The sequence below is a fragment of the Meles meles genome, chromosome 16 (assembly GCF_922984935.1).
Source record: "Meles meles chromosome 16, mMelMel3.1 paternal haplotype, whole genome shotgun sequence".
Lineage (NCBI taxonomy): Eukaryota > Metazoa > Chordata > Mammalia > Carnivora > Mustelidae > Meles > Meles meles.
Window position 1 is genome coordinate 77,745,709 of NC_060081.1, and position 14,411 is coordinate 77,760,119.

The window sequence follows — 14,411 nt, forward strand, 5'->3', positions numbered from 1 at the left end:
TGAATACAGCGCCTAAAAACCAAATAAATAACATGGAAGACTAACGGGATTTCTTAGCAGAGTACCAACAACACTTTTCTAAGAACGTCTCTGAGATGTGCTGAAAACTGCATCCTCTCTGTGAAGCAGCCTAAATCTAATTCACAGGAACAATGTTAAAATGTTGCGCCGAAAGCAGGCGTCCTTGCAGATTCTGGGGAGTATGAGAATTCCCTAAAACGATCTGCAAGATTTTCTTTGCAGAACTGTCTTTTTTTTTTTCTCGGGAGGGGAGACCACACTTTCATAAGATTTTCAAGAGCTCGGTGACTCGGAAACGCTAAGAACCACTTCCCTCCGGCAGGACAGACGATGCCTTCAGCCCTGGCAAGTTTCTATAATTGGGTTTAAACTCCCCGAGTTTCAGCGCCTGTGAAACAGATAAACCTCTTCGAGGAGGATTTCCTGGGACTTAAGTAAGCTTACCCAGCGGGAGAAGCCTTTGCCACACTTGGGGCATCCGTAAACGACCGGGATGAAACTGGCATCGTGGTGTTTCTTGAAGTGCGCGTTTAGCAAATGCTTCTGCCGGAAACATTTACTGCACGAGAGGCAGGTGAATGGCTTCTCCCCCGTGTGGATGCGGATGTGAACGGTCATATGACGTTCCTAGGAGGGAAGGTGAGGGAGACAAGCCGCTGAGCGACTCACGTAGATATTTTCGTCCTTGACGTTATTTTATACTTTCCCTCCCTCCCCAGCGAGGAGCTCATGGTGAGGAAAAATGGCAGCGCACACATTCAGGGCGGCATTCCTAGAGTGGGGCACAGTCTGCCCGACCAGGAACCAAACGTGCCCGCATCCCCACTGCCAGGCTACCGGTGAGCTCCCAGCAGGTCCCACAGCCCCTCGTGGCCTGTGGTGGAACATTCCTTGGGGAGTGAAATGATAATCACTAGGACAAATCTTAATATCTATTTAAAAGCATAAAAGTGATCAAAACTGTTCCCAGTGAGGAAATAACCAGAAATTTCAACTAAAATTTACAAGAGTACATAACTGGGAGAAGCAGGACACAAATATGTATAAATTCAAGCAAAAGACCCATTTTATTTGTTTTATTTAAAATGCCCACTTCTAGGTTCCTGTTTGAAACTGAACTGTGTTTCTCCAAGGCTCTCTCTTATGAGTACTGTGTTCCCCACAGGCCTTTCCTCACACCCTCCTTCCCAGACAGTGTGGCCCTGGTGGGACGGAGCGACCCTGTCCCGGGAGGAGGGTGAGAGGAAGGGCGAATGGGGAAGACGGTCCTTTTTGTATCCATTCCAGCCCAGTCCGCTGACCTATCTTATACTGAGAAAATCTTTTACCTACATGAATGATTTTGTAAAATAATGGACTGGTTGGTCATCTGGCAAATCTCAGTTTATTGAGTTATGTGAAGCTTCTAACCGTTGACACATTTCATGAAACCATACGAAGAAATGCTTCCTTAAAATCGCTCCAGTCTCGTTAGAAAAGTCTTCAGTGTTAGCAAGCTGTCAAGCTCCCGGTGGTGGAAATACAAATTTCTAATTGTGTATTTCCTCTTGACAGCTGAAATCATATCTTTGGCAACACATTTTCCTGGAAGTGACGGACTCGTTTTATTTACTTTCAGAAAAAGGGCGGAGTGTTGCCAAACGTCTGAGACGGAAGAGGCAGAGTTTGTCGCTCGTGTTTTCAAGTGGGGACAGTGGTCCAGGGAAGAAGGGGTCCAGGCTAGTTGAGCTAGCAACTCGGACAACCCGCTGGGTGCTTTCCTCCCGACCGCCGCTGGGTTTCAGGAGACTGCAACATCTCGTCAGTACACATATTCAGGGTCAAGACTGAACAAAGCCAGTGACCGTCACTGCCTCCTCAAAAACAGTCTCAGTAGAGGCACCTGGGTGGCTCAGTGGGTTAAAGCCTCTGCCTTTGGCTCAGGTCATGGTCTCAGAGTCTTGGGATCGAGTCCCGCATCGGGTTCTCTGCTCAGCGGGAAGCCCGCTTTCCCCCCTCTCTCTACCTGCCTATCTGCCTACTTGTGATCTCTCTCTCCATCAAATAATAAATAAAATCTTAAAAAAAAAACCAGTCTGGTAAAAATGTCCTCTGTCTTTGCTGCTGGTGCAGGATGGCGAGGAAGACAGAAGAGACCCAACCTGCTTGGTTCTCACGCAGCTCAGCGGCCTCAGCGCCATCAGGGCCACGTCAGTGTAGTGAAAAGGGCAAAGACTGTGTTGGTCTTAGTTAATTAGTTAATGATCATCTTGATCTTATGGCCCTGAATGGTTTCAAGGACGTGCGGGGGTCTGTAAGCCATACTTTTTTTTTTTTTTACTTTATTTATTTTAGAGCAGAAAGAGAGTGAGCAAGGGAGAAAGCATGCACGGGGAGGGAGCGGCGGAGGAAGAGAGATTTCTCGAGCAGACTCCTCGCTGAGCGTGGAGCCCGACTTGGGGCTCGATCCCACGACCCTGAGATCTCGGCCTGAGCTGAAACCAAGAGTCGGACGCCTCACCGACTGAGCCACCCAGGCGCCTCTGTCAACCATACTTTCAAGAACCGTTGCTTTGACATGTTGGCCCACGGCTGCTTCCTGGTTATTCTGTAAGCATGACTGTTCAGTATTTTCCAGGCCACAGAGGACCGCCTGCAACGCTCCCGTCTTGCACACGCTGCGGCCTCCCTCCGCCTCCCCGAGTCGCCCGGAACCTCGTACCTGCTTGCAGGCATAACCGCAGTGTTCACACTTGAACCTCTTCTCATTCTTGTGAGTCTTCTGGTGCTGAATGAGGGCGTAGCGCTCGTGGAAGGCCGCGGAGCAGCAGCGACACTTCATCTCCGTGGCCTTGTACGTGTGCAGGTTGCGCAGGTGGACGCCTGAAACAGAAGGTAAGGGCCGGCGCTGAAACCGGGTGATTTCTGCCGGCTGCTCTCCTGAGCCCTGTGTCGGCGCTTCTCGGTCTCAGCGCTGCTGGCCCTGGGAGCCGGTTTCTTCTCGGGGGAGCTGTCCCGGGCACTGTGGGTTCAGTGGCGTCCCTGGCCTCCACCCAGTAGATACCAGCAGCATCCTTTCCCCCCCGTTGTGACAGCCACAAGGCCTCCAGATATTGCCAACTGCCTCCCAGGGAAGGGAGCTGGACGCTGCTCAGAAGGCACCTTGTCCTGGCGGGTCCACGGAACACCCCTGCACTGGGCGGCGAGGTCCCGCGGAAGCTGCGACACAGCTGACCCAGCGTGGTCACTGAACCAAGCGCCCTGAGAACCTGATCACGGTGTAGGCGGGTTTTCAGGATAATGTTAAGGCAGTTTTGCATAACAAAGATAGGACCTCTCTATCCTAACTTAAAAAAAAATATCAAGATGTTCTGTTGGAAGTCGAAGCCCTATTTCCTTCCTCTGTTGTCACTGACCTAGGACGTGCGGTGAGGTCTGATTGGACGTACTTCAGAATAATTTCTACCGAACCGAGTCTCACGCATGGTGGTCTGTGGTCCTTTGAGGGGAGAGGCCAAACCCCCACAGCTGGAGGAGGTCCACCCGCGATGTGCTGACCCAGTCACTGGGGAGCCTGACCTCCCCGGTGGGGGCAGGCAGGAAGACTTCCGGGGTTTGCAAAGCATCTCACCGGGTCCAGGAGGGACCCCCCGAGATGAGACGTAACCTACATCATTTTGTCGCGCTGGGAACGGACGTGTGGCCCTTGTGCCCTAAAAAGCCCCACGAGGCTATGTTTTGCGGCATGCCGGTAACTATACTAACGTTGACAGAACGTTCCAGATTTTTTTAAAAAAAGGTTTAAGGCTCCAAAAAACCACCCTCACTCTTCCAGAATGTTCCCGAACTGTGCCCCTCATCCCCAGACGTTCTCCGGGCAAATCCGTGACTTGTACTTGTGCTAACGTGTTCTGAGTATCACGGTGTTACACGCTTTGGCAACAGAAGTGAGATCACGGAAAGCGGGAAGCCCAGGAGCCCCGAAACAAAGGGGAGAGGCTCATTCACTCACTGTCGCTCCCCTGCTAAATCCTGCCCGGTTTTCCGTGTGGGCAGGCTCAAACCCTGACTCCTAAATCTGGCATTCATTGTCTCTCACGGTGCGTTCCTTTCTCGCTCCGTGCTGTCTCGTGCCGTGAAGAGAGTGTCCCATGTCACGACAAGGATGTCGGGGCACAGGCTGGCCCCTTTTATTGACGTGAGTCCCCTAAGAGGAGGGCTGTTTGGGTTCTCCCTTTCGCAACCTCAGCTCCCGGAACGTTTTAGGGTCACAGGAGGGGTCTAGGAAAGGTCCGCACAGTACCACTCATGAGAACTTTAAGAGTCAGGCCACCCACCTCTGGGCACCCGGGCCCCTCCTAGCTTAGGGGTCCGTGGGGCAGTTCACGCTGTGTCTCTAAGCCCCATCATCGAAGCCCCTCCACGGCTTGAAGCCCCTCCACCATCTGTAAGACCAGGCTCAATGTGGAACAAAACAGTACCCGAGGAAGTCCTTCAGAGCTAACACACGTGTGACTGACTGCTTAGCAGGTGTACTGGGAAGTGAAGGGGCTTAGAGCCACGGGAAAATAGCCACGAAATTGCACTTCTGCCATTTCGCCACTAGATGGCACCACAGGACCGCTGGGAAAAACCCTCTTCCGCGGCGGGTCCTGCAGACCAGGAGCCTGCCTGTCACCAGGCCCAGGCTCCACGGGTTTCCAGGCTGTGCCCGCTAAGAGCCAACCAGTACTGTCCCTAAAGGAAGTTCATGAAGCCAGACACTCACGCAGGTCACTCTTCCTTGCGATGACGGTGGCGCAGTGCGGACACTGGTACTTGGGGACATTCTCGCTGTGCTTCTGTACGACGTGTATTTTCAAGGTGCCGCTCTGGGTGAAGCGAGTGTGGCACACGTGGCATTCGTACGGCTTCTCGCCTGTGACATGGACGACAAGAGTGACCCTCTGCACGGGGGCTTCGCCCAGCAAGCTGGGATCCCCTCCAGAGGTCCCTGGAGCTGAGCCTTTCTTTCCTCCCGAGGGCCCCGTCTCCACCCCTGCCTTGGACATTTAGCCCCACGACTGGAGCCCGAACAACATTACGTCAAGTGCAGCTGGTGGACGGGGGCTCAGACAGGCGGCTGTCCCACGATCTGGGAGCTGCTGGTCCGCGCCAGCAGCCCCGGTCCCACCCTGGTCTACAGGACTGAGACATACACGTAAACACAGTCTTCGTATAAAGAATATACGTGACGTGCTACAAATACCACCTTATCCACTAGTCCCACTTCTGGGGATTTAGTGATTTGGAAAGATACATGGCCCCTGGGTGTCCTGCAATGTTACTGACAACAGTTCAAACACGGAAGCAGCCTGAGTATCCGAGAGATGAACGGAGATGAAGGAGAAGTGGTGCGCACGTGTGTGTATTTATCTATAAAACGGGACAGTGCTCAGCCACCACAAAAGAATGAGATCTTGCCATTTGCAATGACACGGGTGGGCCTCGTGGGGGTCACACTAAGCGAAAAACTCAGGCAGAGAAAGATACCGCTGGATTTCTCCTAGACGTGGGCTCTGTGGAACCAAACGGACAAAACAGACTCATTGATGCGGAGAACTGGGGGTGGCCAAGGGGAGCGGGGTTGCGGGACCGGCCGACAGGGGAGGGGGACTAAGGGGTATGAAATTTCAATTATAAAATAAACAGGTCACGGGGATGAACCGCTCGGCCCGGGGCGTGCGGTCGGCGGTCCCGTCTTCACGTCGTGCGTGTCAGCTTGTGCGGGGGCAGAAGGGGACTTACGATGAGCATTGAATAAAGTGTGTGACTGGACAGTCCCTCTGTTGTACCCCTGAAACGAGTGTGTGTGTCCACTACAGGCAGGAAAAACAACTGAAAAGTAAAGTAAGTGCATGAAGAGACCAGCGTTCTGCCTTAAAACGGGTCAGTGAAGCAGGGACCGAAATCCTCGACGTAGGCCCGGAGGCAGACACTGGCCGGCGGTCCGCTTCCGCCCACCCCGTGGGCTCCCCAGGGCTAAGCGCACGCAGAGGGGCCGCGCAACTCCCCAGAAAGGATGGAGACGCCTGCTCGGACGTCTGCGCCCCCCGCGGGCCGCCGGGAACGTTCTGTCCGGGCTCCCGTGCCACGGGGACGCTGGCCGAAGCTGCTCGCGCTACCTGAGTGCGTCCGCATGTGCCTCTTCAGCTTGTAGGTGTCCTTGCTGGCGTAGCTGCACAGAAGGCACTGGAAGGGACGCTCCCCCGTGTGCGAGCGGATGTGACGCTTCAGCTTGCTGGCCTGCGGAGCAGAGAGCCTGATGCGGGGCTCGATCCCGGGACCCTGAGATCATGACCTGAGCTGAAGGCAGAGGCTTAACCCACTGAGCCACCCAGGCGTCCCAAAAAGAAACTTTTAAGTAAAAGGAAGCAACTTCTAATTTGATTAATTACACACCCCAGGCACTTAATTAAAAGGCAAACCGCATACTCCCTCCGGTTTAATCATTTTTCTCGTCTGTTTGATCAACTTTGAGAACTGTTCTCCTGTACGCTCTTACTGCCGGGACTTTTCCTGCCTTCAGCAGAACACGGGGCGACCAGCCACCCTTGGGCGACCGCTGTCAGAGAGCTGGTGCCAGCCCTGCCTGCCCTCCCGGGAAAGCTATGCCTGGTCTGGCTCCCGGTATGGGACAAGCGTGCGTAAGCCTGGAGAACCTTTCGAGAACCACAGAAGACGCAGACGGAAAACAAGGTCCGAACGGGGAACTTCAGCTGAGAATTTTAGAAGCAAAGTGGATGTCTTCGAATATATGAGAAGGCAAAAGAGCAAATTTTAACAACTATAGCGGGAAAGGTTTGGTCAGTGAAGAGAGGAGCACAGGCAGCTGCGGGCGGAGATGTCCTCCGTGCCTCCCAAGGGAGCAGGGGACGAGGGGCGTTCACAAGCTTTCAGGAGCCTCATAATCTGCCCACAGCCTGGATACATTCCTGCAGGCCCCAGTGTAAGGGACAGTGCGGGGGGAGCTTAGGTGACTACAATGACACCCCCCGCCCCGCCCTAACAACAGAGCAGCAGGGCAGGGGCAATGGCGGGGGCGAGGGTCCCTACATCGAGGCCGACCTCTCCTCGGGCTGCGTGTGGATGGCCCAGCCCGAGACGGCTCTCTGCCGACACGCAAGCTTGTGCTGAGAACCCGCAGGGCACCAACAAGGGGGCCGTTCGAGTCGGAGTCGCGGATGGCTTTGTGCTTTGAAACCTTCACTGCGTGTTTCGTACACTGCCACCACCTTTCACTCCAACGACAAATAATTTTTAAAAATAGTAATAGTGGGACACAAATTCTTGGAACCAAATCCTGACCCCGTCCGCGAGCTTCCCTCGTTTACGAAATGGGGTTGCGTCATGCATTAAGTTCCAGGCCTCCCCTTGAAGTCCGTTCCCCGCAAGTGTGCGATCCATCCCCAGCTGGGCTCGGACGCAGGACCCAGCGTGCACGGAACGGAGAGCCACGCAGCCCTTCACGGTTCCTCGTAGGGAACTGGCTTGGCAAAGTGGGTGTCGCAGGTCATTTCATTCGGAGCGTGGCTGAGCCACGCAGAAGACATAAATAAAACGACCTGGTTGAAAGGACCATAACACACCCCTGATGTTTGAGGAAGGTGGTCTCCCTGTGCCTGAGAGGGGAAATGGGCCACATCTGATTCTTCCTGCAAGTTGCCTCGTATCTGCCCGGGTTCCACTGAGGAAAGGCCCAAAGGTGCAGAGAAAACGCTGGTTCTGTGTTCCGTTAGAGCAAATACCTTTGGATTTCGTAGAACAGAGTAAACTCCACCAAACACCAGAGAGGACTTTCTAACACATTTGGGAAACATTTCTCAAGTACAAGTAATTTCATTTGTAAATTTGTACACTTTTATTGTACTTTTGTTAATCGGTAATCAAAGAAAAAAATTTAATTTTCTTTCTTCCCTTTTTTTTTTTTTTGAGAGAGAGATCGCGCAGAGCTTGCAAGCAGGGGATGCGTGGAGAGGGAGAGGGAGACGGAGAATCTTAAGCAGACTCCACACCCAGCAGGGCTCCATCATACAACTAAGAGATCGTGACCTGAGCCAAAACCAAGAGCCAGACGCTTGACCTACAGAGGCACCCAGGTGCCCCTCCAACTTTCTATATTACATTCAGAAAACAGAATGAGTATTACTTCCTGCATAGATTTTGTATGAATAATATCTTCAGGGAAACTTACTTTTGTAAGAGATTCTATTAGCGTGAACTTAACTTTCACGTCCACTTCTTACTAAGAGCGCCTTGAAGCTTCAAGTACATGAACAAACTTACTTCCACGCTGGCGTACTTGCACATGGAACATTTGAAGGGCTTCTCGTGAGTGTGTTTGTAGCGTCTGTGTCGGACCAGTTCCCCACTGGTGACAAACGCCATGTCGCAGTCGCTGCACTTGTAGGGCCTGGTTCCTGCAAAATCCCACAGTTTATCCTATTAAACAAGACGCAACCACACGTTCTCTGAGGAACTTATAACCTATAAATTAGACTCAGTTTCAGAATGCTTTAAAAATTAAGAAGAGGCCCTTTAAACCACAAATACTCCAGACATTTAGGAGAAAAACCTTTGCAATATTTGATGTTTTTAGGCATAACTGAAGAAAACTAAATGTAAAACATGTTAACGTGTTAAACCAAACTGGTTATTTTGACATGCCGACAGGTAGATTTCGCATGCGTACATAAACGTTCACACTCATCCTTGACGGGAAATCTCCTCCTCCTCTGGTTTACCTGTGTGGGTGTTGACATGATTCCGCAGAAGAGTGACGGTGCGGAAAGCTTTCAGGCAAAGGTGACACACATGTGGCTTTTCAGTGCTGTGGGTTTTCATGTGACGATTAAAACTCGAAATTCTAGGAGAGGTGAACAAGCAGCTATCACAGTGGAAGGTTCGCTTTACTTCTGCGAGAAGAAGAAGATAAAGAGTTTATGTATTTGTAGAAATCTTCCTTGAGATGTTCACATTTCAGTGAAACACACTGAAGTAACTTGGCGCATCCTTTTTTAAGCATCGTGGGGTAACTCAACAAAACACATTCCATGCAAACGGCACGCAGAAGACCTGGGACGACTCTAGTAATAGACAGAGCAACGTTAAGGCAAAATCTGTTACAAGAGACAAATGAGGATATTATACAACAATAACAGATCCGATCCATCACAAAAGTGGAGCAACTATAAACAGATACACGCCGAATAACACAGCCCTAAAATACCCGAGGCAAAAATGGACAGAGCTGAGGGTAGAAAGAAGCACTTCAATAACAGTGGGAGACTTCAACAACAGAGAAGACAATTAGAGTATCAGCAAGGAAACAGAAGATTTAACGCTATCAGACATGACAGACATCTACAGAACACTTGACTCAACAACAGCACAACGGACATTCTTTGCAGGTACATACAGATCATTTCTCAGGAAAAACCGTGTTTTAGGGCGCAGAACAAATACTAATAAATTAAGGGTGCCTGGGTGGCTCAGTCGGTTGCACATCTGTCTGTCTTCAGCTTGGTCATGGTCTCAGGGTCTTGAGATCGAGCCCCATGTCGGGGTCCTGGGATTGAGTCCCACCTCAGGCTCCCCACTCAGCGGGAGTCTGTTTTGCCTTCTCCCTGCCCCCTACTCGTGTGCTCTCTCTCTCTCTCCCTCAAATAAAATAAAATCTTTTTAAAAAAATCAATATATTAAAAAGCATAGAAATCCTATGCTTTCTGACCATGATGACATGAAATCAAGAATCAATAAAAGAAGAAAATTTGGAAAATTCATAAACATGTGGAAATTAAACAACGCACTCACAAGTGACCAGCGGGTCAAAGAGGGAATCACAAAGTCACTGTGGAATACTCAGCCGAATGGAAGAGAAACACCACATAAAAAGCCTACAGAGTGCAGCCAAAGAAGCCCTCAGAGGGAAACTTTTAGCTGTAAACACCTACACTGAAAAAGAAAAAACATTTCAGATCAACAACCTAACGTGACACCTGGAGGAACTAGACAAATAAAAGAAACCCAAGCTGAAAGCTAGCAGCAGGAAGGAAATCATAAAGACTGGAGTGGATGTAAATGAGATAGAAAACACGAAAACAACAGAACCGATGGCAGCAGAAGTGGGTTCATTTAAAAGATCACCAGTTGCAAATCTTTACCTAGACTTGCAACCAAGAAACAAAAGAGAAAAGTTGAATAAGTAAAATCAGGAAGGGAAGTAGAGACAGGACTATCAACGGTACAGAGGGAGAGAGGTTATAAGAGAGTACTTTGAATGACTGTATGCCAACGAACCAGATAACCCAGTGAAATGGTTTCTAGAAACACACAAACTACCGACATTGACTCAAGAAGCAATAGAAAATCTGAATAGATGTTTAGCAAATAAAAAGATTGAATCATTAATCAAAAAACTACCCACAAAGAAATCCCCAGGACCAGAAGTCTTCATTGGAGAATTCTACCAGATGCTTAAATAATTAACATCAATCTTTTTCAAAGTTCACACACGAAAAAGGAGGGCACTTCCTAATTCATCCCACGAGGACAGTGTTACTCAGATATGAAGCCAAAGACACCAAATGAAAACTATGGACCAATAAGGCTTATAAATATAAATCGAAAAATTACAATAGAATACTAGTAAACCAAACCCAGCAGTTTATTAAAAGGATTATGTACCGAGACCAAGTGGAATTTATTCCAGGAATGGAAGGATGGTTCAACACAGGTAACCCATCAGCACAACACACCATATAAACAAAAAGAAGGGGAAGAAACATACCATCATCTCAACAGATTGAGAAAAAGCACTTCACAAATTCCAGCAGCCTCATGATACAACACCCAACAAACTTGAAAGAGAAGGTTAACGGGTTGAGCTGTGATCCCCCTGAAGATACACTGAAATCCTAATGGCAAATATCCGTAATGGTGACCTTACTTGCAAACAGGGTCTCTGCAGATGTCATCAAGCTTATGATCATATTGGATGAGGGTGGGTATGACTGGTGCCCTTAAAGGAGAGAAGAAACCCAGGGAGAGACACACAGGGAGAGGGAGGATTTTACGTGACAAAGAGGCAGAGTCCAGTGACACATCTACGAGCTAAAAAAATGCCGTGATTGTGACAATGCCAGAAACTAAGAGAAAGTCTGGAACGCATTCCTTCCGGAGCCTCCAACACCGTGATCCCGGACTTCTAGGCACTGAGACAGTGAAGGAACACCTTCCTATCCTCTAAGCCACCTGACCCAGGGTGTTTGTGGCAGCGGTGAAAGGAAACAAAACTGAAAAACGGGCAAAGGATTTCCATAGACCTTTCTCCAGAGAAAACCCATAATGGCCCAGAAGCACATGAAAACAGAACACCTTCAAGTTAACTTCTCACCGCCTTCCTACGCCACAATTAGCACCAGGGAAACGCAAATCAAAGCCACAATGGGGTCGTTCTTTATGGCCACTAGGATGGCTCTAATTTTTTTTTTTAGTGGGAAAGAAGTGCTGGCAAGAGTGTAGAGGCCCGGGAACCCTCCCGCACTCCTGGGGGGAGTGTAAGTCGGTGCAGCTGCTGGGGGAAACCGGGAAGTCCTTAAAAACTGAAACAGAGACTGAAACATAGACTGATCATACGACCCGGCAATTCCATTCCATTCCTCTGCACACGCCCCAAAGAACAGGAAGACGGTGCGCGAACAACAACGCATATGCGCTTGCTCCCAGCGGCACTACTCAGGCTGGCTAAGATGCAGACACCGACCAAATGGTGATGGATGGATGGAAGCGTACACGAAACCTGCGGTGTCCCCACGACCCACGGCCACGCAGGGACGAAGGACCGAAGTGCTGGTAACGCTCAGTGGAGAGATCCGGACCCACAAGACCACGTACTGTGTGTGTGTCTGAGACCACGTACGTGTGTGTCCGAGACGACGTACTATGTGTCCAAAACCACGTAGTCTGTGTGTCCGAGACCACGTACTCTTGTGTGTCCGAGACCACACTGTGAAGCGTGCAGAGATGACTGCTAAGCGGGTACACGTCTCTTACAGTTTTTCTTTAGATTTTATTTGTTGACTTATTTGGGGAGGGCATGAGCAGGCGGAAGGGGCAGAGGTAGAGGGAGAAGCAGACTCCCCACGGAGCAGGGAGCCCGACACGGGGCTCGATCCCAGCACCCCGGGAATCATGACCTTGAATCAAAGGCAGACGCTTAACCCACTGAGGCACCAGGCGTCCCTGCGGCTCACTTTTCTCTGGGGGACGAAAAGCGACTGGAAGTATTGGGGATGGTGGCAGACAACTGTGAGCAGATGAAAAAGAAAATGAGCTGGGGGTTGGGGACTCGGGGGCACGGTCTCTTCATTTAAATACGCAGGGAGGAAACAGCCACAAGTGGCCAGAGATGACTTGGTACGAATGAGCTAGAAACTGAAATTTGGGGGGTGAGCTCTCTTGCTTTAAGTAAGAGAGAAACTAATATTTTCTAAAAAGCTAAAAAATGTAATTTTTGAGGGTCGTCACGCTGTGGGTTGCTGCCACACAATCTTCGTTTTAGTATGACTTGAACTAAGCTTCAGGGTCCGTCCTAACCCGTCCTAATCTCCGTCTCGGAGCACCCACCCGTGGAGCTGCCCACAGACCGCTTCCAGCTGCCCGAGTGGGGATCCCCGGTCTTTACGGCTTCTGAGTCCTCCTCCCTCTCCTCACCTAAACATCCCCTCCCTACAAGGTGCCTCCGCTGCCTTCCGGACGTCACTTCTTCTTCTGGCCCCGACGCCCTTGCCCTCGCCTCCGCCAGGCCCGCACCACTCCCCGCCATCCGGGGGCTGCAAACCAGGGGTGGAGCAGGGCCCCCCTTCTCCGTGTCTACACGGAACATGGCAGGAGCGTCTTTACTCGGCTTTAAGAACATCCGTGTCCAAGACGCCAGCTCTTTTGGGACTGGCTTCACAGCACGGAACATTACTTCAACATTTCTCCCATTTCCTGGCAGCATGAAAGCAACTAAAAGTCAACCACAGATCATCTCAACCACCACCTCGCGCCCCTAAAGAAAACGGCGGCCCCCTCGTGTCCACCGTCTCCTGGGCTACGGACTGGCCTACCCTTCGCCTTTTTTGTTTCTTCAGGAGAGTCGGCCTTGTCAGCATGTCCTCGACCGGATGCGGGCGCATCTTCCTGTCCTTCCACGTGGATGTTGGAAATGGTCAGCACGATTTCGTCTCCTCCTCCATCTCCCGGCCGCGCCTCCACGAGGAAGAGCTGCTCTCCCGCCTGGGGCTCGAACCCGCCTTCCGCCAGCAGCTGGTCCTCGTCCTGGCCTTTTTCAAGCTAACAAACAAAAATGAGCCTTCAGACACCTGCGCTCTCTTAAATGACATTCGATTCGACTCTCTGCCTCGATGAAACCACAGAACACAGAGAAAAACACAAGAACTGAAGCAGCACAGAAGATCACCGATGGCCATCCAAGTGCCGACACCGTAGTTCTTAGGCATCCAGGGCTCGGGGACCGAAACAGAACAGCTTTTTGAAGACACAACGCGCCTTGTAGTGTCCTCCTTGGCATGACTTTTTAAACTCTTAGAAAAGAGCAGGACGTCTTCCAAGTCCTGCTCCAAAAGGCTTCCCGGGGCAGCCTTTTCGCTGTGTGTAACTGAAACTGCGGCTTCTAGCTCCCTCGTCCCTACCTGACCGTGCACAAAGGGCAACCAAGAAAGTTCAAGTTGTCTGAGTCCCACCCTCTACCCCCCACCCCCCCCCACTCTGCCACCCCCCTCTGCTCCCTGAACCCGCCACCCCCCTAACTCCCCCCCCCCATAGGGTCTGTTGCTTCACACCAGCCCTACCTTCAGCAATCCAGGGCTTTCCGCCAGGCTCACCACAAACTTGCTCTCTTCGCTGGCCCCGGCCACGCCGCCTTCCAGAACGTGCAGCTCCGTTACCTGCATCTCCTGCAGCGAGTACGCTTCCTCCTGGAGGCTGATGGCGACGCACGGCGGGGCCCCCTCGCCCAGCCAGAGCAGGGACTGCGGCCCGCCGCCTGCCTGCTGGACGGTCACCTGCACGCCGTCCTGGGGCTGCGGGCTGAGCCAGCTGACGTCTTCGGGGAAGTGCACCGTCTGCAGTGTCAGGATGTGCTTCTCGCTCTCCTCCGGGGGGAGCAGCGGCTCCGGCTCGCCCTCCGGCCCCTTGGCCTGGAGGGGCCCGTAGGGGCACAGGGCCTGCCCGTCTCCGGGCCCCGGGGGCTCCCTCCCTCTGCACGCTCCATCTTCCTCCTCCTCTAGCAGGACTTCTGGGACCAGCTCCGGTGCTTTGATTTTGGTAAACTGCTCGGAAGGGACAGAGATCTCGGTCCCTGCCAT

At 51.5% G+C, this 14,411-nt stretch overlaps 1 protein-coding gene across 1 annotated transcript; it reads right to left on the minus strand.

The window, feature by feature from the left end:
• Positions 1 to 219: 219 nt before the first annotated feature.
• CTCFL (CCCTC-binding factor like) lies at positions 220 to 14,411 on the minus strand. Its single transcript, XM_045981272.1, has 8 exons — positions 13,896 to 14,411; positions 13,144 to 13,377; positions 8,784 to 8,946; positions 8,326 to 8,459; positions 6,165 to 6,285; positions 4,769 to 4,918; positions 2,723 to 2,883; positions 220 to 648 (listed from the first exon to the last, which is right to left on the minus strand). Exons 1-8 carry the CDS (start codon positions 14,409 to 14,411, stop codon positions 403 to 405), a joined length of 1,725 nt encoding a protein of 574 aa, XP_045837228.1. The 3' UTR covers positions 220 to 402.

Coding starts and splice junctions, on each gene's coding strand:
- CTCFL (XM_045981272.1), bottom strand. CDS start 14,411: ATGGCAGGGACCGAGATCTCTGTCCCTTCCGAGCAGTTTACCAAAATC. Junction 8,947..13,143: donor AAAAGGCGAAGGGTAGGCCA/GTCCGTAGCCCA, acceptor GCAGAAGTAAAG/CGAACCTTCCACTGTGATAG. Junction 6,286..8,325: donor GCAAGTACGCCAGCGTGGAA/GTAAGTTTGTTC, acceptor TCTGCTCCGCAG/GCCAGCAAGCTGAAGCGTCA.